Raw genomic sequence first — 22,543 nt, forward strand, 5'->3', positions numbered from 1 at the left:
CTCCCCTTTCATTGAACAAGTGATTTTTTAAATGTAAAAGCTTCTTCAAACCCAGACGTTTCAGAACCTCTGCCTTAACGATCCTTCTAAAAAAATAACCAAGGACAGTATAACCTTGCTGAAGGAGCAGCCCCTCATCATCACATAGGTATTGCCTGTGCATAAAAAGCAGGACAAATCCAACCCAGACAATTAGCAGTCTACTCTCAATCATCAGTAAAGTGATGGAAGATGTTATTAATTGTCCTGCCAAGTAGCACCTGCTCAGTGACACCCAATTTGGGTTCCGCCAGGGCCACTCAGTTCCTGATTTCATTGTAGCCTTGGTTCAAACATGGACAAAAGAACTGAATTCAAGAGGTGAGCTGAGAGTGACAGCCCTTGACATCAAGGTTGTATTCAACCAAGTGTGGCATCACGGAGCCCTAGCAAAACTGAAATCAAATGATATCAGTGGGCAAACTCTCCAGTGGTTGGGGTCTTGACTAACACATAGGTAGATGGTCATGGTTGTTGGAGGTCAGTCATCCCAACTCCAGGACATCTCTGCAGGAGTTGCTCAGGGTAGTGTTCTAGGCCCAACCATCTTCAGCTGCTTCATCAATGACCTTGCCTTCATCATAAGGTCAGAAGTAGGCTGATTGCATAATGTTCAGCACCATTCGAGATTCCTCAAACTGAAGCAGTCATGTTCAAACGCAACAACATCTGGATAATATCCAGGCTTGGGCTGGTAAGAGGCAAGTTTAATTTGCACCACACAATGCCAGGCTATGACCATCGCCAATATGAGACAATCTAACCACAGTTAGATTGGGTGACAAGGGATGTGGAGCATCTAGTCAAGAGGAAGAAAGAAGCTGACTTAAGGTTGAGGAATCAAGGATCAGACAGGACTTTAGAGGGTTACATGGTAGCCAGGAAGGAACTGAAGAATGGACTTAGGAGCGCTAGAAGGGGACATGAGAAAGCTTTAGCAGATAGGATTAAGTAAATCCCCAAGGCATTTTACACTTATGTGAGGAACAAGAGAATGGCCAGAGTGATGGCCAGGCTGATCAGGGATAGTGGAAGGAACTTGCGCCTGCAGTCAGAGGATGTAGGGAGGTCTTCAATGAATACTTTGCTTCAGTATTCACTACTGAGAAGGACCTTGACATTTCTGAGGACAGCGTGAAACAGTCTGATATGTTTGAACAGGTTGATGTCAAGATGGAGGATGTGCTGAAAATTTTGAAAGACGTAACAATACATAAATCCCCTGGGCCAGACGGGATATACCCTAGGTTACTAAAGGGTGCCGTGCCTTTGGTGATGGCCTTCACATCCTCACTGTCTACCGGAGTAGTGCCAGATGATTGGAGGGTGGCAAATGTTATTCCCTTGTTCAAGAAAGGGAATAGGGATAATCGTGGGATTTGCACACCAGTCGGTCTTTGGTGGGCAAAGTATTGGAAATGATTCTGAGAGACAGGATTTATGATCACTTGGAAAAGCATTGTTTGATTAGAGATAGTCATCAAGGCTTTGTAAGGGGCAGGTCATGCCTCACAAACCTTTTTTGAATTATTTGAGAATGTGACAAAACACATTGATAAAGGTAGAGCTGTGGATGTGGTGGACATGGATTTTAGCAAGGTGTTTGATATAGTCCCCATGGTAGGCACATTCAGAAAGTAAGCAGGCATGGGATACAGGGAGATCTAGCTGTCTGAATACAGAATTGGCTGGCCCATAGAAGACAGAGGGGGATGGTAGATGGAAAATTTCAGCCTGGAGCTTGGTGACCAATGGTGTTCTGCAGGGATCGGTTCTGGGACCTCTGCTGTTTGTGATTTGTATAACTGACTTGGGTGAGGAAGTGGAAAGGTGGGTTAGTAAGTTTGCTGATGACATGAAAGTTGGTGGAGTTATGGATAGTGTGGAGGGCTGTTGTAGGTTACAACGGGACATTGACAGGATGCAGAATTGGGCTGATAAGTGGCAGATGGAGTTCAACCTGGAAAAGTATGAAGTGATTCACTTTGGAAGGTCGAATTTGAATGCAGAATACAGGGTTAAAGGCAGGATCCTTGGCAGTGTAAAGGGACAAAGGGATCTTGGGGTCCATGTGGATAGATCCCTCAACGATGCCACCCAATTTGATAGGGTTGTTAAGAAGGTGTATGGTGTGTTGGCTTTCATTTGTAGGGGGATTGAGTTTAAGAGCTGCCAGGTTATGCTGCAGCTCTATAGAGCCCTGGTTAGACCACACTTGGAATGTTGTGTTCAGTTCTGGTCACCTTATTACAGAAATGATGTGGAAGCTTTAGGGAGGGTGCAGAGGAGATTTACCAGGATGCTGTCTGGAATAGAGGGCATGTCTTATGAAGAAAGGTTGAGGGAGCTAGGGCTTTTCTCATTGGAGCAAAGAAGGATGAGAGGTGACTTGATAGAGATGTACAAGATGATGAAGGGCATAGGTAGAGTGGATAGCCAGAGACTTTTTCCCATGGTGGAAATGTCTATCACGGCAGATTAAGGTGATTAGAGGAAGGGTGGGGGAAATGTCAGAGGTAGGTTCTTTACGCAGAGAGTGGTGGGTGTGTGGAATGCACTGCCAGCAGTGGTGGTAGAGTGAGATACATTAGGGGCATTTAAGCAACTCTTTGATAGGCAGATGGAAGATGTACAATGAAGGGCATATAGGTTAATCTGATCTTAGAGTAGGGTGAAAGAACAGCACAACATCGAGGGCCGAAGGGCCTATATTGTGCTGTACTGTTGTATGTTCTATGTTCCTCTCTAAGCCACTCACAATCCTGACTTGGAAATATCGCCATTCCTTCAGTGCCAGTGGGTCAAAATCCTGGAATTCACACAGATCATCCGTATCCATTTTAAACCCATGTTACCAATCCTCACAGATTTTCTGTGGCCAATCCCTTCTCAAAAGATTTGGACCTGGCCCTTGTACCACCATTAGAGGAGTTGAACTGTCTGTGGTCCATGTTTAATTGGGGTTACAATGGTCCCAATAGTATGTAAGGGCTTCCTAGTGTGTCTGACAAATGTGGTCTTGATGTCTCACAGGCTTTCAGGCAAGGTGGCCCAATGGAGTTACCTGAATACTTTTTTTCTATCAATAAATACAGCAGCACCTGTGCCTGCCACTATGTCTAGGAAGTGGCCATTTACCTGTAGTTTTATCTTAATTAGGGCCACTTTGGGAGCAATGATGCAATTTGGCTGTATCAATTCTTCATCCTCAGGCTGATTTATTTGCAAAGCCCTGTCTTGAAGTGGCTTCACCCTTTGGCCTGGGTGGTATGCACTTCACGTATTTCAGTCATCTCATTTGGGACAAATTCAATTCCATAAATGTGGCATTAATATTTTTGCTCCTCACTATATTCTGGAAAAAGCTTCCCAACCTGGATTCTTGCAGCCTCCGACTGCAATCACCCTTCCTTGGCAACAAACAGGAGCTGCAAATATTATCCGCAGGGGACTTGGCTCTGCAGTTCAAGGGTCACCCAAGGTTGAAGACTCTACTGCCTATAACCCACCATACCTCCTGAGCCTCTTTTTCCATGTTTTCACAGGAAAGGGCAGTTCTATGATTTTCTGGAGGTCCAGATCTGGATCAAGCAGTAGCTTTCTATGAGTCACAATATTATTAATTCCACAAGCTAAGCAATCCCTTAATGTTGCCTGAAGTGCTGACCTGTACTCAGTGTTCTGCCAATTTCTGCAATCTCATCAAGAATTCAGTAACTGGTTCCTCAGGAAGTCTATTTGCCATGCTAAACCTGTAACACTGCAATGGAACAGATGTTTTGGGGTCATGTTACTATATCTATCAGTCTATCAAAGATTTTGACTCCAGAGTTGCTGGGTAGCTTAATCTCTTTGTGAGACTGCAAGTCCAGCCCCTACAAGCGATCAGGAGAATAACTTTCTGTCAATGATTTCCTCCTATCCCGTCTGCCTGACCAAAGTATTGCATTCCTTTGGAGTATTGGGATCAATCCTCCACATCCACATCGTAAGTTTCCAGTTTTCCAAATAGCAGCATTTTTAATATTTCCCTGTCATAGTCTAATTGGGTTCATTGAAAGGCAAGGCTGTCCAAAACTTTTTTTGATGCTCTTTGCTAATACAATAACTCAGGAAACCTGACTGAAAAGGGAGCCTTATTTATTGATGAATACAAAATAGAGCTATTCATCATGGCTTACAAAGGCTAGTTCTTGCCCAGGACAGACAATTCTGCAGACCCATCCCTGGTCTGCTATTTTTAATACTTCAGAAGTGCTCTTACTACTGCACAGTTGTTTTCCCACCAGAAAATCACTATGAATTTTTTTTTGTTTTTGACTGTTAAATGTCACCTTTGTTAGGGTTAGGGTAAATCACCCGAGTAGCCTGTAATGATTGTAACCAGGTCACCCAGGTGGATGTCACAGAATGTGAGTTCCCCAATTGGGGTTGTTAATCCGGTCCAGTCAGGGAACCCTGGCTGACAGATATAAACAGGAGTGTCAGAAGTTTTGTTCATTCTGAGGGCTGACTCTGAGGAAGTCTGACCAGTGTCAAGTACCATGCATGCGTAAATAAAGGGTGACTTGGTGATGGGATACCAGCCTCTGTGGAGTTATTTCATAGCTAACTAGATATTTTAGATCTGCTTTCTTTTCATTAGATATTCATAAGTGCTCTTGCATGCAGTTTCTTCCCATCACCAAACCACCGTGACTTTCTTTTTGTCTTTAACTGTAGCCAACTGGATATTTACATGCAAAGCTTGTTAAGGGCAATGCAAACTATCAGAACGTGAGTGGGAGATAGTGAAAGGGAAAGGAGCTAAATCAAAATGGAGTTGGATGGGAAGATAAAACATTGTACCCCTTGCGGTGCCCATCTTTCTTTAAAGGCATGGAGAGCTTGATGGTACCTCGTGCTCCCTCTCCAAGGACACCCATGAACATAGCAGCAAGAGAGAGACAGCTGGGTCGGCTTTAGATATTTTTCTGACTCATTCTCAGTGATGTTATTACACAGCTCTGGAACAAATGGTACTTGAACGCCTGTGTCTGCTTTTATTTCCTACTTTTCTTCTTTTTGTTTTTTTCTTTTCTGTACATTTTTCTTTTTATGCCTTTTTTTATATATCTGGAGATGCTCTCACACACATCCAAATGTTTTTCCCACCAGCACCTGTAAATTGCCCATGCAACCAATTGGATATTTACATGCAAAGCCCATTAATGGCAATGCAAACTGTCAAAGTGAGGAGGGAATAGGGAGAGAAAGAAGGGGCTCAATTAAAATGGAGTTGGAGAGGGAAGTGAAGCACTGTATCCTTCGCAATGCCCATCTCTCTCTCTCTCTAAATGTATCCTGGGTCTACTTTACGATATTTTCTAATCAGCTACCTCAGAGATGTTACCGCACACCTCTGGAGTAGGCTCCTGGCTCATAGATAGGGACACTACCACTGCATCACAACAGCCTTTGTGCTGGTCTGCTTTATTAAATTTATTATTTTTAAATTTAATCTATTTATGTAATCAACTTGTTCAGAGGTGTTATTGCACCGCTCTAGAGCAGGTGGGACTTCAACTCAGACCTCTTGGCTCAGAGGTAGGGACACTACCACTGTACCACAAGAGCTGTTCTGGTTGTCTGCTTTTTCAAATTAAATCTATTTTTTCTAATCAACCTATTCAGAGATGTTATTACACACCTCTAGAACAGGTAGGACTTGAATCCAGGCATCTTGGTCCAGGGGTAGTGACACTATCACTGCATTAAAAAAGGCCTCCAAGGCATCTGCTTCTCAAAAAAAAACAATTTTCTAATCAATCTGTTCAGAGATATTATTACACACTTCTTGAGCCCAGGCTTCTTGGCCTGGACATAGATGTTACCACTACACAGGGCTCAGGTAATGAGTTCCAGCTGGTCAGTCTATTGGCTATTACCAAGGCACTTCAATGAGTTCCATGTGGGCCTTTGAGGGGTTATCACATCTGTCTAGTCCTCCTTGAATACATTCAATGCTTTGGTCTAACTGACTTCTGTGTCAGAGAATTCCACAAGCTCACCACTCTCTGCATGAAGATAGTTCTCTTCATCTCAATTTTAATGTATGTCATGGAGTCATGGAGTAATACAACATGTAAACAGGCCCTTCAGCCCAAACTGTTCCATGCTGACCACGATGCCAACTCAGCTGGTTCCAAATGCCCGCGTTTGGTCCATATCCCTCTGAGCCCATCCCATACATGTACCTATCCAAATGTTTTTTTTAAATGTTGCAATTGGACCCACCTTAATTACTTTCTCTGGCGGCCCATTCCAAATACAAACCATTCTCTGCATGAAGAAGTTGCCCCTCAGGTCCTTCTTAAATCTTTCACCTCTCACTTTAAACCCATGCCCTCTAGTTTTCAATTCCCCCATCCCTGGGAAAAAGACTATATGCATTCACCCTCTCTATGCCCCTCATGATTTGATACATCACAATAAGGTCACTCCTCTTTCTCCTATGTTCCAAGTCCTGCCTTAGCCAACGTTCACCCGATGACTCAGGCCTACAAGTTCTGGCAACATCCTTGTAAATCTTCTTTGCACTCTTTTCAGTTTAACTATGTCTTTTTTATAACAGGGTGTCTAAAACTGTACACAATACCCTAAGTGCAGCCTCACTAATGACTTATACAACTGTAACATAATGCACCATCTTGTATACTCAAAGCCTCGACTGATGTAGGTCAGCATGCTAAATGCCTTCTTCACCAGCCTGTCTACCTGATACGCTGCTTTCAAAGAACTATGTACTTGTACGCCCAGGTCCCTCTGTCCCACAACACAACCTCACCATTTACTGTATAAGTCCTACCTTGGTTTGACTTTCCAAAGTGCAACACCTCACATTTGTCTATATTGAATTGCATTTGTCAATTCCCCATTTGATTAAGTCCCCCTGTAATTTTTGACAATGATACCTCCTAATTTTGTAGCATCTGCAAACTTACTAATCATGCCTTGTACGTTCCCATCCAGATAACTTAATGTAAATAACAAATAAGAAAAGTCCCAACACTGACCTCTGTGGCACACCATTGAGTCAATTTTGAATCCAATTAACTAGCTCTCCCTGGATCCCATGTGACATGTATCCTTAGACTGTGATCCCTGGGTCTGGGCTCCCGATTCATCAGTGATGTCCTTCCTGCATTTACCCTATTTCTGTTCGAATCTTAAAAGTTTGTATCAGATTCCTCATACTTCTAAACTCCAGTGAATGTGGTCCTAGCCAACCCTGCCTTCATTCACACATTAGGCCTGCCATTCAGGGAATTAGTATGGTAAACTGTTGTTGCACTCTCTAGATAACCAGAACATCCTTCCTCAGATAAGGAGATCAAATCTGCACACAGTACTCCAGATGTGGGCTCACGACTGCCCTGTACAATTGCACCTTACAATCTGGGAGAAAGTGAGGACTGCAGATGCTGAAGATCATAGTCGAGAGTGTGGTGCTGGAAAAGCACAGCAGGTCAGACAGCATCCGAGGAGCAGCAGAATCGACGTTTCGGGCATAAGCCCTTCATCAGGAAACCTCTCCCACCATGCCAGGTCCTAGGCCTCCTCCACACCAAACTGTAGCCATCCGACACATGGGAAGAATGCCTCATTTTCCGCCTTGGCACCCTCCAACCATACGGGATCAATGTAGATTTCACCAGTTTCCTCATTTCCCTAAACCCCACCTTATCCTAGATTCAACCTTCCAACTCAGCAGCACCCTCTTGAACTGTTGTACCTGTCCATCTTCCTTACTGCTCCACCCTCCTCTCGGACCTATAACCTTCACGCCTACCTTCATCTACCTATCGCATTCCTAGCTACCTCCCTCCCGAAGCCCACAGCAACCACGCCCTCCCCCTCCCCCCAAAGGATACAGACCTTTAGAAAATAGGTGACAGGTTAGGGAACACAGCTTTAAATTGAGGGGTGATAAATATAAGACAGATGTCAGAGGTAATTTCTTTACTCAGAGAGTGGTCGGGGTGTGTAACAAATTGCCTGTAACAGTAGTAAACTCGCCAACTTTAAGGGCATTTAATTAGTCATTAGATAAACATATGGATGAAAATGGAATAGTGTAGGATAGATGGGCTTCAGATTGGTTCCACAGGTCGGAGCAGCATTGAGGGCCGAAGGGCCTGTACTGCACTGTAATGCTCTATGTTATATAGCTTAGATAGAGGATCTGGATCAGCACAGGCTTGAAGAGCCGAAGGGCCTTTTCCTGTGCTGTAATTTTCTTTGTTCTTTGAGACAGAACCCAGTAAAGGAGGGAGATCAGATGGCTCAGACAGTTTGGCCCTCAGTGGTTGTAGTGAACTGTACAAACAGATTGTTTACCGGAGAAGGACATCTGTGGACTCATGAATGCATTTATGGGTGGCTACATGGGAAATGCTACACATGTCCCCACTTGTGATTTGAAAGGAGCCAGTGCCAAAGGAGTTCAATCCTGCTATGATCTACAAACACCACTGGCACAGAACTCTCTCTCAAATCGCTCAGGTATAACTCTCTGTTGCAGAGGTGATTTATGAAGACAGTTGAGCAAAAATGCATGCTTGTTGTTGCTCAGTCATCTTCAAGTAGTGTGATGCCTTCAAAGACTCACTCAAGGTACACTACTAGATTGGGTTGGGATATCTGGTCGGCATGGACGGGTTGGACCAAAGGGTCTGTTTCCATGCTGTACATCTCTATGACTCTATGCTTGATGGGGCTGAAAATCTGAATTCCCTTCCTTATGCACTGCATGTTCCTCGACATCTGAAGTTTCCTGAACCTCAGGTGTCTGCTACTGTTGTGCTTGTGTGATGAATGTTTGTAATATAATCTTACCGTTATTTGCAAACCTGGGTTCAGAGGTGGGCAGGAACTGAACCTAGCAACAAGATGTCCTATAAAGGTAATCAAATACAAATTTGGAGAAAGAGAAACACTCATACAGAAGTTCAGTGAGTGTGAAAGTTTCTTTCAGACTTCTACATATGCAGCAGTTCAGTTTAGCAGTCTCCAGATAGTCCTGGGAGGAGGAATACATCTTGATGAGTTCCTCAGGCAGAAGGTTGTGGAAGAGGAGTTTAAGGAAATCATATTAAGGAATATGCAAGTTGTTTGTTTAAAGGTTTCATGAAGAGACTTTAACCAAAGAAGCCAGTATTGAGGGAATGTAGGTGTTTGCTGGAATGTACAGCTGTGCCAGCTGAACAGGGAACTTTAAAATGGAAGCAGGGTTACCCTTCACTGAGGTTTGAGTATCCATAATATTGCTATTGAGGGTACAATAGTCGAATGTTTATTTCTGATATTCACAATATGACCATTTCAACTAGTTCTTTCTTCTCTAACCTATACTCCTCTATTCCTCTCTCCTTCATAGGTCTTTTCCTTTCCTCTGGTATCCTTCTGTCAGGCTTCAATCTCTCCCAGAAGAAAGTGAGGACTGCTGACGCTAGAGATCAGAGTCAAGAGTGTGTCACTGGAAAAGCACAGCAGGTCAGGCAGCATCCGAAGAGCAGGAGAATTGATGTTTCTGACATAAACCCTTCTTTTCCTGTTCCTTGGATGCTGCCTGACCTGCTGTGCTTTTCCAGCATCACACTCCTGACTTCAACCTCTCCCAGCACTGTTGCTCTTTTCACTATTTCCCTTGACCTTCCTGAGTTTCCCTCCTGATCCCACAACCTGTTCTCCTCCCTATGCCCAGCCTTATACTGACACTGGCCCTTATTCAATTCAGCTGCTCCTTAACCAACACCAGCACACCTCATTTTACCATTTTGTTCCCCACTCTCAAATACAACTCCCACTTTTTTTTGTCCTCCTGGCCTCTGTCACTTGACTGTCCTCCCTCCCTCTCAGTTGCCTACCATCATTCTCTAGATCCTTTTGCAGGCCAAACAGCTACACCTTAAGGTTAACTACCTGCCATAACGTCTCACCTTTACCTACAACTTTTCTTTTAAGTACCTTTTGTGTTTAACCCCTCATGCCTGCCCCTGGTCAGGATTGCTGGCTTCAGCTAGTGCCTAACTTGGATGCTTGGCCTGGACGGGATACACACCTAACATTGTTAACAATAGAAAAAATGGCCTGCAAATCTGGTTGTGAATGAGGCTCATCCTGTATTAGTTGGATCTGGGACCTTTTTAGTATTTTTACCCAGTTCACTTTTGCGGTTGTGTCCTCAGACCATTGTAATTGCCCTTATTTAAGACTCTCGTCAGAGGAAAGTGGGGGATAAACCTGGATAGCAGTTTGAAAGTTGTTGAATTAATGTTGAAACTTTATTGCTGGAACAGCACAGCAGGTCAGGCAGCATCCAGGGAACAGGAGATTCGACGTTTCGGGCACAGGCCCTTCTTCAGGAATTCCTGAAGAAGGGCCTGTGCCCAAAACGTCGAATCTCCTGTTCCCTGGATGCTGCCTGACCTGCTGTGCTGTTCCAGCAATAAAGTTTCAACTTTGATCTCCAGCATCTGCAGACCTCACTTTCTCCTCGTTGAATTAATTTGCCCCATGTTAATATCTGGTAACAGAGGAGCAAATAATTGGTGTAGAAGAAAGGGAACATGCTTGTGTATGAAGAAAGGGAACATGCTTGTGTATGAAGACCTTTTATTGTAGTTCAAACAGATGTTCCAGACTAGAAATTTGTTTGGATTCAGATATCAAACATCCGCAGGATTTTGTTATTGTATTCCTCTGCCGGTGTTTGGAAAAAAAACCCAGAAAGGCTGAGGAAGTGTTCGTTCGTTTATCCTTGTAAAAAGAATGGAATTCATTTCGCCCTGTTCAGCCTGAGAGGTTTATCAGATCTGTGACTCCTCCCACTGTTGTAAAAAGCAGTCCCCGAGTTGGCAGAAAGCAGACAAACGGAACCCTCTGGAGTTAGAGAGCGGTACAAAGCGCTGAGATGGTTGGAGCACGGCAAGGTAGGGGGAAATCTGTCCAAACTTAGCCACTGAAAGGAAGAAAGCAAATCATTGAGAAGGTGGCGGGCAGGGGTAAAACTGAAAGTGACCAAAGTCATTGTTAGTCTGTTGCATGGACTGGAGGTGCCGGTGTTGGACTGGGGTGGAAATCTTTTTTGCAGGGAGGGTATGGAGTTGCTAGTGATGGATTAAATCCGGGAAAATTCAAAGATGTTTTAGAATGAATTGTACCTCGTGATTTCAGACTGCCGCCTAGCATTTGTCTCACAAGCGTCACTTAAAGCAAATAAATGAAATGTTTTGAAAAAACCTACTGCGGACATCAGCTGAACACTTGGACTAAGCCATCGTTCATTTTACTGTAAAATCCTTAAATGCAAATTCACTGAGACTAGCCAGGCTAATGGCTCACAATATAGGAATTCTATGCAGATGCAGCCTGTGCCTCTGAGATAAGCTTGTACAGGGTGTTACGCAGGCCGGTATATGGGCTCTCACTGTATGTGTCGCAGTCGCAGTCTTGAAATGACAATTACCACCTCAGCGACATCTTTTGCTAACACGGCCATACAAACAGACCTAAAAGGAGCGAGACCCAAGTTTGTGTGACAGGCACTGTCTGAACCTGCCTTGTCATTGTTAAGTTTCAGTCTGCAAAAGCCTACAGACTGAACCGTTTCTAGTCAGGCTGCTTACTAGTTAAACAGGAGTTTCCTCTAAATAAACATTTGGATAAACAAAATCCTTGCCTTTGACCCCACGTCACAAACTCCCTTGCCCAGCCGTGGACTGAATTGCCATCCTTTGAGGTGGAACCGGACTGTTTCTCACCTTTGGGGTTATTATATCCACCTATTTCCGCTTCTTGTGATAATCGGCTGGTCTACCGCTGAACCCCTCGCTTGTGCCTTTGTTGTCTCAAGACTCCACTATGTCACTTCTCTGAGAAACGAACTGACCGGTTCTGTTCACCGAAAACTTTATATAAGCCAAAACTCTCATGCTTGTTACCTAACTTGCGACAAACCCGTTTGCCTCTCGCCCCACCTTGCTGACCGACAGTTAAATAATAGCTTGAAACTTCATATCTCTTCGCCCCCCCACCCGACCTTACCCTACCCGTGCAGGTCCATCTGCTAAATCTCCACACATCTGAATATCACACTGATACTGAGAAAATCTGTTGCAGGAAGGAGCTCTGGGAATGGATGAAAGGAACATAATTCTGGGTCTCGGGGTCTGTCCAAGAGATGAAAGATAAAAGCAGAAATATGTAATTCATTCCCTTAAGCCAGTCCTATAAGAACATTAGTTGATTAAGAGCTGATTGTTGCCTCATTCCTCTTTCCTGTTCCCCTTGCCCTGTCGATTAAAAATCTGCTCAGCCTGTCTAACTCAGCCTTGATTACTAGAAAAGTGAATTCCTGGTTCTTGTGACCTTTTTAAGGAGAAATTCTTCCTCCTCTCTGTTTTAAGTAGAAGTCCCCCTTTTTAACCACTCCCTAGCAATAGACTCCCCTGAAGTGTGCCAAGCCCACTTATTAGAATATTTTATGTTTCAATAAGATTATGTTTCATTCTTCTAAACTCCGATAAGTCTAGGCCCAATTTGCTCAATATCTCTAGAAAAAGGGTGGCAGGTTGGCTCAGTGGCTAGCACTGCTGCCTCACAGCATCAGAGAACGGGGTTCGATTCTAGCCTCGGGCAACTGTCTGTGTGGAGTTTGCACATTCTCCCTGTGACTGTGTGGGTTTCCTCTGGGTGCTCAAGGTTCCTCCCACAATCCAAAGATGTGCAGGTTAGGTGAATTGCCTGTAGTGTTCGGTGCATTAGTCAGGGGTAGATTTAGGACAAGGAATAGGTCTGGATGGGTTACTCTTCAGAGGGTTGGTGTGGGTTTGTTGGGCTGAAGGGCCTGTTTCCATACTGTAGGGAAATCTAATCAAAAACCCATCCCCTCATTATAGGAATTGAACCTTGCCTCCAGTGGAAGCATATACATTATAGAGTCACAGATGTATAGCATGGAAACAGATCCTTTGCTGAAAATGTGTTGCTGGAAAAGCGCAGCAGGTCAGGCAGCATCCAAGGAGCAGGAGAATCGACGTTTCGGGCATGAGCCCTTCTTCAGGATGGTCAATTTCATTCATGCTGACCAGATATCCTAAACGAATCTAGTCCCATTCGCCAGCACTTGGCCCATATCCCTCCAAACCCTTCCTATTCATATACCCATCCAAATGCCTTTTAAATATTGTAATTGCCTCAGCTCCACCACTTCCGCTGGCAGCTCATTCCATACACACACCACCTTTTGTGCGAAAAAGTTGCCTCCTAGATTCTTTTTAAATCTTTCCCCTCTCACCCTAAATCTATGCCCTCTGGTTCTGGACTTCCCCACCCCAAGGAAAAGACTTTGTCTATTAATCTTATCCATGCCCCTCATGATTTTATAAACTTCGGTAAGGTCACCCTTCAGCCTCCAACGCTCCAGGGAAAACACCCCCAGCCTATTCAGCTTCTCTTATAGCTCAAATCCTCCAACCCTGGCAACATCTTTGTAAATCTTTTCTGAACCCTTTCAGGTTGCACAACATCTTTCCAATAGGAAGGAGACCAGAATTATACGCAATACTCCAAAAGTGGCCTAACCAATGTCCTGGACAGCCGCAACATGACCTCCCAACTGCTATACTCAATACTCTGACCAATAAAGGAAAGCATACCAAATGCCGCCTTCACTATCTTATCAACCTGCAATTCCACTTTCAAGGAGCTATGAACCTGCACTCCAAGGTCTCTTTGTTCAGCAACACTCCCTAAGGCCTGACCATTAAGTGTGTAAGACCTGCTCTGATTTGCCTCTCCAAAATGCAGCACCTCACATTTAAATTAAACTCCATCTGCCACTCCTCAGTCCACTGGTCCATCTGATCAAGAACCTGTTGCACTCTTAAGCAATCTTTTTCGCTGCCCACTACACCTCCAAGTTTGGTGTCCTCTGCAGGCTTATGAACTACATCTCCAATGTTCACATCCAAATCATTTATGTAAATGACGAAAAGTAGTGGCACACCACTGGTCACAGGTCTCCAGTCTGAAAAGCAACCCTCCACCATCACCCTCTGTCATAAGAACATATGAACTAGGAGCAGGAGTTGGCCATCTGGCCTTTTGAGCCTGCTCTGCCATTCAATAAGATCATGATTGACCTTTTTCATGGCCTCAGCTCCACTTACCCGACCTCTCACCGTAACCCTTAATTCCATTATTGTTCAAAGAAATCTATCTTAACTTTAAAAACATTTACTGAAGTAGCATCAACTACTTCATTGGGCAGGTAATTCCATAGACTTTCAACCCTCTGGGTGAAGAAGATCTTTCTCAATTCTGTTCTGTCTTCTGCCTTCAAGCCAGTTCTGTCTTCAAATAGCTAGTTCTTCCTATATTCCATGTAATCTAACCTTGCTAACCATTCTGCCACAAGGAACCTTGTTGAATATCTTAATGAAGTCCATATAGATCATGAACACTGCTCTTCCCTCATCAATCCTATTCATTACTTATTCAAAAGCTAACCCAAGTTAATTAGGCATGATTTCCCATGCACAAAACCAAGTTGACTATCCATATTCACTTCTTGCCTATCCAAATACATGTAAATCCTGTCCCTTGGGATTCCCTCCAGGAATTTGTTCACCATTGATGTCAGATTCACCAGTCAATAGTTCCCTGGCCTTTCCTTACCACCTTTCCTAAATAATGGCACCACATTAGCCAACTTCCAGTCTTCTCGCATATTACCTGTGATTATCAGTGATACAGATATCTCAGCAAGAGGCTCAGCAATCACTTCCATAGTTTCCCACAGATTTTGAGGATACACTTGATCAGGTCCTGGAGATTTAGCCACCTTTATGCGTTTTAAGACACCTAGCACCTCCTCCTCTGTATGTGGACCTTTTTCAATCATTATTTCCATTGTGTAATTATTTTAATGTGAATTTTCTTTGTGTAATTATCTTTGCTTATCAGTGCAGCTCCAAATTATCATGTTTATTAAACACACATTAGAACCTCCTTTACTCTATCACATCAAATATCACTGAGTATTCATGGTAATAATTAGCTGCAAAGCGAAGCTCTAAAAATGTGTTTTGAACTATTTTGGAATTGTTGAGGAGTATTGGGTTTTAGCTTATAGCCCAGTTCTAGTGATGATTCCCAGTCCAGAGGACCTAGTTAAATGCTCAAAGTTTGGATCAGAGTTGGGGCACAGTTAATGGTATTGCCAGTCTTATTTGATTGCTCTAATTTTTTGGCCATAATTCCCTTCACACTAGCTAAAGCATTGTACATGGACTCCAGTGGAAGATGAAATAGTAACTTGGGGTTTGGTGAAGACATTAGCTACCTAAGAACAACAACAACAACTTACATTTGTATAGCAGTTTTAAATGCACTTCACAGAAGAAATCAGATTAAAATTGACATTTGAGGAGATTGAATTGTGGAGGAAGTTACCAGCAAATGTGACTTTTGTAATGTAACTTGTGTACAGAAACATATAACGTTTTAATTACAAAAGAAGCATTTTCGAGTTCTTGGGCAATAGTCTTATCGATAAATGTTCATACAGAGTGCGCATTCCGAGTCAGGGACTTTCTTTTGAAATGTCCAAATGCTAAGTAATCGTCTATCAGAAGTTTCGGCATCTCGGACTATTCCTGTGGAATCAGTTGCATTAGGACTTCCATTTGATCTTGATGTGCAAATCCAGTCCATACCACTGCAGTGATCATCCCATCAAAAGATCTGGGCCAATGATCTTAAGTCCCACAGTCAGGGACCCTTAGCTTATGACTCTGTTTCTGACCCTCAGTTTGTGTCTCCATTTCTGACCCTCAGTATGTGAATCTATTACTGATTCTTGGTCTGAGTCTCTGTTTTCGACTCTCAGCCTGTGTCCCCTTACTCACCCTCAGTTTGTGTCTCTGTTTCTGACCCTTGGCCTGTCCCATTACTGAGCCTTGACAATGATCTCTTGCTATAACTTTCCAATCTGTAAAACAATTTTCCATATATGCTGAAAGTTTGCAGAATTTCCTGTTCAATTCTAAATGTCCAATGTCAGTAATACATTTGAATACATTTTTTGCTGTTCTCTTTCTATTTCTTCTACTAGGGTGTCCAGGCTGCATTTGTCTAATGCCATCTATGAATTAAACATAATTTATCACTTTTGTTTAGAATTACCCTATATAAAAAGCACAAAATTTAATTTGTTCTTTGATTCTTTCTACCTGCTCCATCTATTAAAGACCTCTTAGCACATCCTGAGAACTCACTGTTAAAGTCTTGGCATTTATTTTCATTGGCAAAACACATAACTTTTCACAAATTTCAATTTATTTATTGAAACATGCATGCTTTAAAAAATTCATTGTGAGTCCCTCTGACTAACTTTTGCCTTATCTAATGATGACTAATTGCACCCATTATCATAAAACATTTGTGAATGTGTCAGAAAATTTGTCACTTTTGTACGTATGTCAGTGTGGTTTTGAGCTGTGACCATTATATAGTGTTTGAATGAGACATTTGCAGTTTGTGGTTCCTGTGCATTCTTTGAATGTTTTGTACTTGGTGATCATTACTGACAGTGCAGTACTTAATAGTTGAAGACACATTAATTAACTATTTAATATCGTAAGAAACAGATCAGATGGTCATCAATGTCCATGAAATATCTGATCTTCGTAATGACATGATTCTAAGACATTAAGCATTTTGGACCAGATCCCTATACAGTAGTTTGTTGGAGAAAGTGAGGGCTGCAGATGCTGGAGAGTCGGAGTCAACCTTCCTGATGAAGGGCTTATGCCCGAAATGTCGACTCTCCTGCTCCTCGGATACTGCCTGACCTGCTGTGCTTTTTCAGCACCACACTTTTTGATCCTATAGTTTGTTGCCTTCTCCATTATAATATGTTTGAAATCTGGGCCTTGATCTTCCAGTCTTTAGGCAATGGGAGACCCAATCTACCCCAGAAGATACCAACTGGCAACTGCAGAATTCTCAATGCAATTCTATGTGGGAATTCCCCAGAAAGTTTAAACTTCCAATGGGCAAATACCCTGCAACAACACTTAGCCCTTACCAAACTAGCAATGATATTTGACTCGAGAAACCATGTTATGATGGTAGCAAGTAGCCAATGAAAACTAATGTTGACAGCTGGTTAGTGCCAACTCTTCGATATTAAAGGCTGAAAAGATGACAGCTGTAGTGACAGCTGTGAAGACGTCTTTTTCTATCTGCCATTCCTCTTCATCTACCTGGGTTAGAACTGAAATTATAACTACAACTAAGATGAAAATGCTGCAACCTGTGCTGATGCAAGCATGTCAACAAGAAGTACCTGCAACACAGCTTAGAGAGGCCAGATGGGCAGTGTATATGGTCAATTTGACATAGCAAGTGGACACTATCAGATAAGCTGAAGTTTTTACTTCCATCCAAGTGATTATACCCCAAAAATGTATGGACAATATGCATGAACTGCAGTGTTTAGTAAAGGTACAAATGCAAATATAACCTCTTTAGGTATTTTCTATGCGATTTACTCAGCAAACTGGAATAATGCTCTCCGTACAATCAGGTAATTACTTCCAATGGGTCTGACATCTCTTGCACTCTATGACTTGAATATCCATATATTCCCTTGGGATGGATGCCCAAAGCATTTATTTGATTGAAACAGCAGGACCAACAATTATTAGTCTACCAGCATGCACAAGTTTAATTACTATTACAAACGATGAAATAACTAATCCACCAGTTGCACCACCAAAAATTCCAGATCTCAACATCAAGTATATCCATCACCTACCTGACTGGCCTATATCCAGGTTCGATACTATCAGCAACTTTAAAGGTGATATAGCATTACAACTGAGTGATGATGCTGATCCCACTATCAACCCTTCTCATAAGTGCAGCCTCACATTCAAGGAAAGCTCAAATTGGAATTGGGTTCCTTGGTACAAAATAATAGCATTTCAAAAGCTGAGCATCATACCGATTGGTGCAATTCTACTACTTGAAGAAATATGGCATTCTGCATGTATGTTTAGATGCAAGGCAAACTAAATATTGAATTTAAGGAAAAATGTCCTACACTGGAAGAGCTTAATCTTAAATTCTCAGGAGCCAAATATTTTTTTCAAGTTTGATGTTAAGAATGAAAATTGTCCTTACATCTTTCATGGAGTCATAAGAACTGACAATTGTAGGAACACTTTCATTTGGATTATCCATCAGATGGAATATATTCCAACCACATTTGGATATATCATTGCAAATCTACCAGGTTGTCTCCGTATCACACTCAATTCTCAGAAGGACTAAACATGAACATGGCATAAGCCTCCTTCTGTTCATGTCAGTGACAGGGATATATGGTCTGTTTTCAACAACAAAAATGTCAGATAACATAAGCCAAATCAACTTCTTTGAGTGGTACCAGACCTGATGCCAGCAAACTAGAGAGAATATGGAAAATGCCTATACCACAAACAAAGCTGATTTACAGAAATGTCTCGGGTTTTTCAACTGTCTAACTAAATGCTTTGAAATTTGCCATCAAAACTTCTCCTCTTCACGAGCTTCTCTGCAAAAATACATTAAACATTTGACAGGAAGACCGCCAACATGTTCTCCAATGTCTCAAAAATGCTTTATCACCCAGTCAGCATGTTCTTTAATATTATAATCCCCCTAGACTCACCACGTTGGAAGTAATGCATCCCAGAATGGTCTCTGAACAATTCCATTTCATGATGACAAGCCTATTGCATTTGGTCCTAAGGGCCTTAGCACAGCTCAGGCAAACTACTTCAAAACTGGGAAAAAAAAATCTTGCTGTAGTTTTCAGGAGACAGCAGTTGCACATTTATCTATTCAGCAAGTATATAATTGTTCTTGTCAATCAGACATTATTGGAAATGATCTGTAGAAAATCAGAAGTGCATTTCCTCAACTCCAGCAATTACTTCTGAAATACAGCGCAAGCCAGGCTTCCAAATAACTTTCTGATGCTGCTAGTTAACTGCCAAATCCTACTACGAACCAAGGTATTTCCACAGACTTAAAAGTGGATGTTATTGAATCTGAATTATAAGATAACACTAACATTGACCTCGTTCATTTGGCCTCAGACAAGCAGAGCAGTTTCAGTAGGCTGTATCAGATAACAGTCAGCTGCAACAGCTCAAGAAAATCATCATCAGCAGGAGACACAAAGATATCCAACAGGTCACAGCAAACACATTCTGTATGGCCAATCAAATATAGACTAGGATTTACAAAGAATGTAATCTTCAAAGGCAAGCAGGTCAAAATTCCAAAAGTTCTATATCAAGATATGGTAGACCATGTTCATCCCCCCCCCACCCCCAAGGGAGTTACGTTCCAGGATCTACCGTGGAAGCCCAAAAACGCAGATAGGAGCAAACCCATTCATATCAATAGGAAAAGTACCTCCCTGGCAGCCTCCTGGTTCTGGAACATTCCATATAATATGTTCCATCCACAGGAAACATTTCTGTGGTTATGGGGTTGCCCTGTACATTCTGGTGAGTGACTATTCCACCAAATTCTCTTGTGTGCAATAAAGCAAACTTATTGTTCGTCATGTTCAGTATGATTGATGTACTCAACAGATTGTGTTTGATAATGATCTACAGTACACTAGTGCATCCTTCCAAGACATGTAAGAAATGGCCTATTAATGTTTCTCTCCCTACCCTTAATGGAATTATCTTACAGAATGCACTGTTCTTGTAGTAAAATTCAGGATAACCAAATGTAAAGTGAATTACTGAGATATTCGGATCGCTTTGCAAAATCAACATTCTACTCCTCAAGGTTACAGTTTCCCCTCCCTGCAGCTCTCTTGTTTGGAAGATATATCTACAAAATGTTCATCCCACACTCTCACCACTCAACCACATGTGCACGGTACTTTTTTTAAAAATTCACCTTAGGACATGTGGGCATTATTGGTGAGGCTAGCATTTATTGTCCATCCCAAATTGTTTTTGAATTGAGTGGCCTGCTGAGAGCAGTTATGAGTCAACTGCATTTCTGTGGGTCTGGAGTCACACATAGGCTGGACCCAATAAGAATGGCAAATTTCCTTCTCCAAAGAACCCTTGTAAACGAAAAGGGATTTTAATAACAATCAGCAATAGTCACATGATTTTCATTTAACTGTGGATTTTTATTGAATTCAAATTTCACCATTTCTCATGGTGGGATTTGAACCCATGTCCTCGGAATCTTAACCTGGGATTCTGGATTACTAGTCCAGTGATATTACCACTAAATTAACACCTTGGGAAGAAAGGTGAAATGGGTACAACAGCATGAAGACGATTATCCAAACTTGAAGCAGGCCAAGCCATCAGAGTTCATACAGATTTGTGGGAAGATACTATGCTATTGTGTCTAGCCTAGGTCTTATTACATTGCAATGGACAATGGTGAAGTCCTGCAAAAATTAGACAACAAATCTCAACTGCATAGTATTAATCACCCATCACATAGTATGTCAACTCAAAGACTGGAAATATCATACTAGTCATCAAACAGACCCACTTACAAGGTCATTAAAGCTCTAGTAGACAATAAGCAGCAATTATCTGACCAGGTAGCTTGCTGAGACATTTAGTTTAGGTTACATGATTTATTTCAGAAGGGCTGTCTTTTAGCTCACTGTTTCCAATGGCATTCCAAACGATTCTTCAAAAAAAAATGAGAACTTCACAGCACCATTTATCTCCACTTTAGAATTCCCAAATAATAAAAAAAGTGACCATGCAAGTTGTTAGGGTGGTAAAGAAAGCATATAGCATACTTGTCTTTTTGGCTTGGGGAGGTGAGTACAAGAGTCAGAATGTCATGTTGCAGCTTTATAAGCCTTTTGTTTGGCCACACTTGGAGTGTTGCATTCAATTACTATGTTACAGGAAGGATATGGAGGCTTTGAAGAGGATGCAGAAGAGGTTTACCAGAATGCTGCCTGGATTAGCAAATATGAGCTATTAGGAGAGGCTGACGGGAGATTTCATATGTCTATAAAATTATGAGATGCATAGATAGGGTTGATAGTAAGAATCTTTTCCCAGAGTTTAAGTGTCTAATCCTAGGGGTGTGCGTTTTAAGGTGAGAAGGGGCAAGTTCAAAGGAGATGTGAGGAGCAAGTTTTTAAAGGGTTGTGGGAGTCTAGAACATGCTGTCAGGAGTGGTGATAGCAAATATGATAGGAATGTTTAAGGGACTTTTTAGATCAGTATATGAATATATAAAGAATGGAGGAATATAGACCGAGGACAGGCACAAGGGATTAGTTTAATTTGGTGTCATGTTCAACACAACATCGTGGGCCGAAGGGCCCATTTCTGTGCTGTATTGTTTGATGTTCTATGTAATAATAATATGGACCTATCTTTGATAACAGACAGCACACCACAGACTGAGTCTACTCAGCCATGTTTTGATAATTATATAAGGACTAGATACCGTCATCTTATACATTCACCAAAACTTTAGCTAAACATTCCGAGGGTGGACTGTGAGGAGGTTGTAGAGATGCTTCAATGTGGTTTAGACAAGTTGAGTGAGTGGGGAAATGCATGGCAGATGAAGTATGATGATGTTAAATATGAAGTTAAACATTTTTGGTCATAAAATCAAAAAAGCTGATTATTATCTGAATGCCAGGGGAAAGGGGAAGTTGCAACAAGACCTGAATATTCTTGTAAGTCAGTCACTGAAAGGAAGCATGCAGGTGCAGCAGATGGTGAAGAAGGCAAATGATATGTTCGCCCTCATTATGAGAAGGTTCAAGTACAGGAGCAGTGATGTCTTGCTGCAATTGTACAAGACCTTGGTGAAGCTACACAGAGTATTGTGTGCAGTTTTGCTCTCTTTATCTGAAGAAGGGAAGTTTGGCTCTGGAGGGACTGCAATGAAGGTTTACCAGACAGATCAGTCCTGTGATCTCCGGAATCAATGAAGATAAACTTAATCAGTTAGGTTTATATTAACTTGAATGTAGAAAAAAGGGGTGTGGGATCCTGTAGAAACCTATAAATTCTAACAGGACTCGACTGTGCAAACACAAGAAGGATATTGCCAATTACCTGGGAATCCAGAACTAGAAGTAACTATGATCGGAATGTTTAAGGGACTTTTTAGATCAGTATATGAATATATAAAGAATGGAGGAATATAGATTCCTCCATTCTAAGGTTATGGGATAGGCCATTTAGAATTGAGACAAGGAGGAATTTCTCCACCTGTAGAGTGACAAGCCTGTGGAATTATCTGCCACAGAAAGATTTGAAGTGGCAAACATGGAATGTTGTCAAGAATGAATTGGATATAGGTCTTAAGACTAAAGGAATCAAAAGTATGGGGAGAAAGCAGGAACAAGGTGCAGTTGGATGATCAAGTGTAATTATTT

General features: G+C 42.1%; 1 protein-coding gene across 1 annotated transcript in view; it reads left to right on the forward strand.

Moving 5' to 3' along the window:
• Nucleotides 1-10,942: 10,942 nt before the first annotated feature.
• Nucleotides 10,943-22,543, forward strand: part of entpd1 (ectonucleoside triphosphate diphosphohydrolase 1) — a 120,608-nt gene continuing 109,007 nt past the window's right edge. The window contains exon 1 of the mRNA XM_043712869.2: nt 10,943-11,012. Coding sequence (XP_043568804.1) covers nt 10,994-11,012 — 19 coding nt within the window. The 5' untranslated portion in view covers nt 10,943-10,993. The remainder of the gene's footprint in view (nt 11,013-22,543) is intronic.

Source organism: Chiloscyllium plagiosum, unplaced genomic scaffold (genome assembly GCF_037043375.1).
Source record: "Chiloscyllium plagiosum isolate Xiang-an unplaced genomic scaffold, Cpla_swu_hap1 HiC_scaffold_22, whole genome shotgun sequence".
NCBI classification, from domain to species: domain Eukaryota; kingdom Metazoa; phylum Chordata; class Chondrichthyes; order Orectolobiformes; family Hemiscylliidae; genus Chiloscyllium; species Chiloscyllium plagiosum.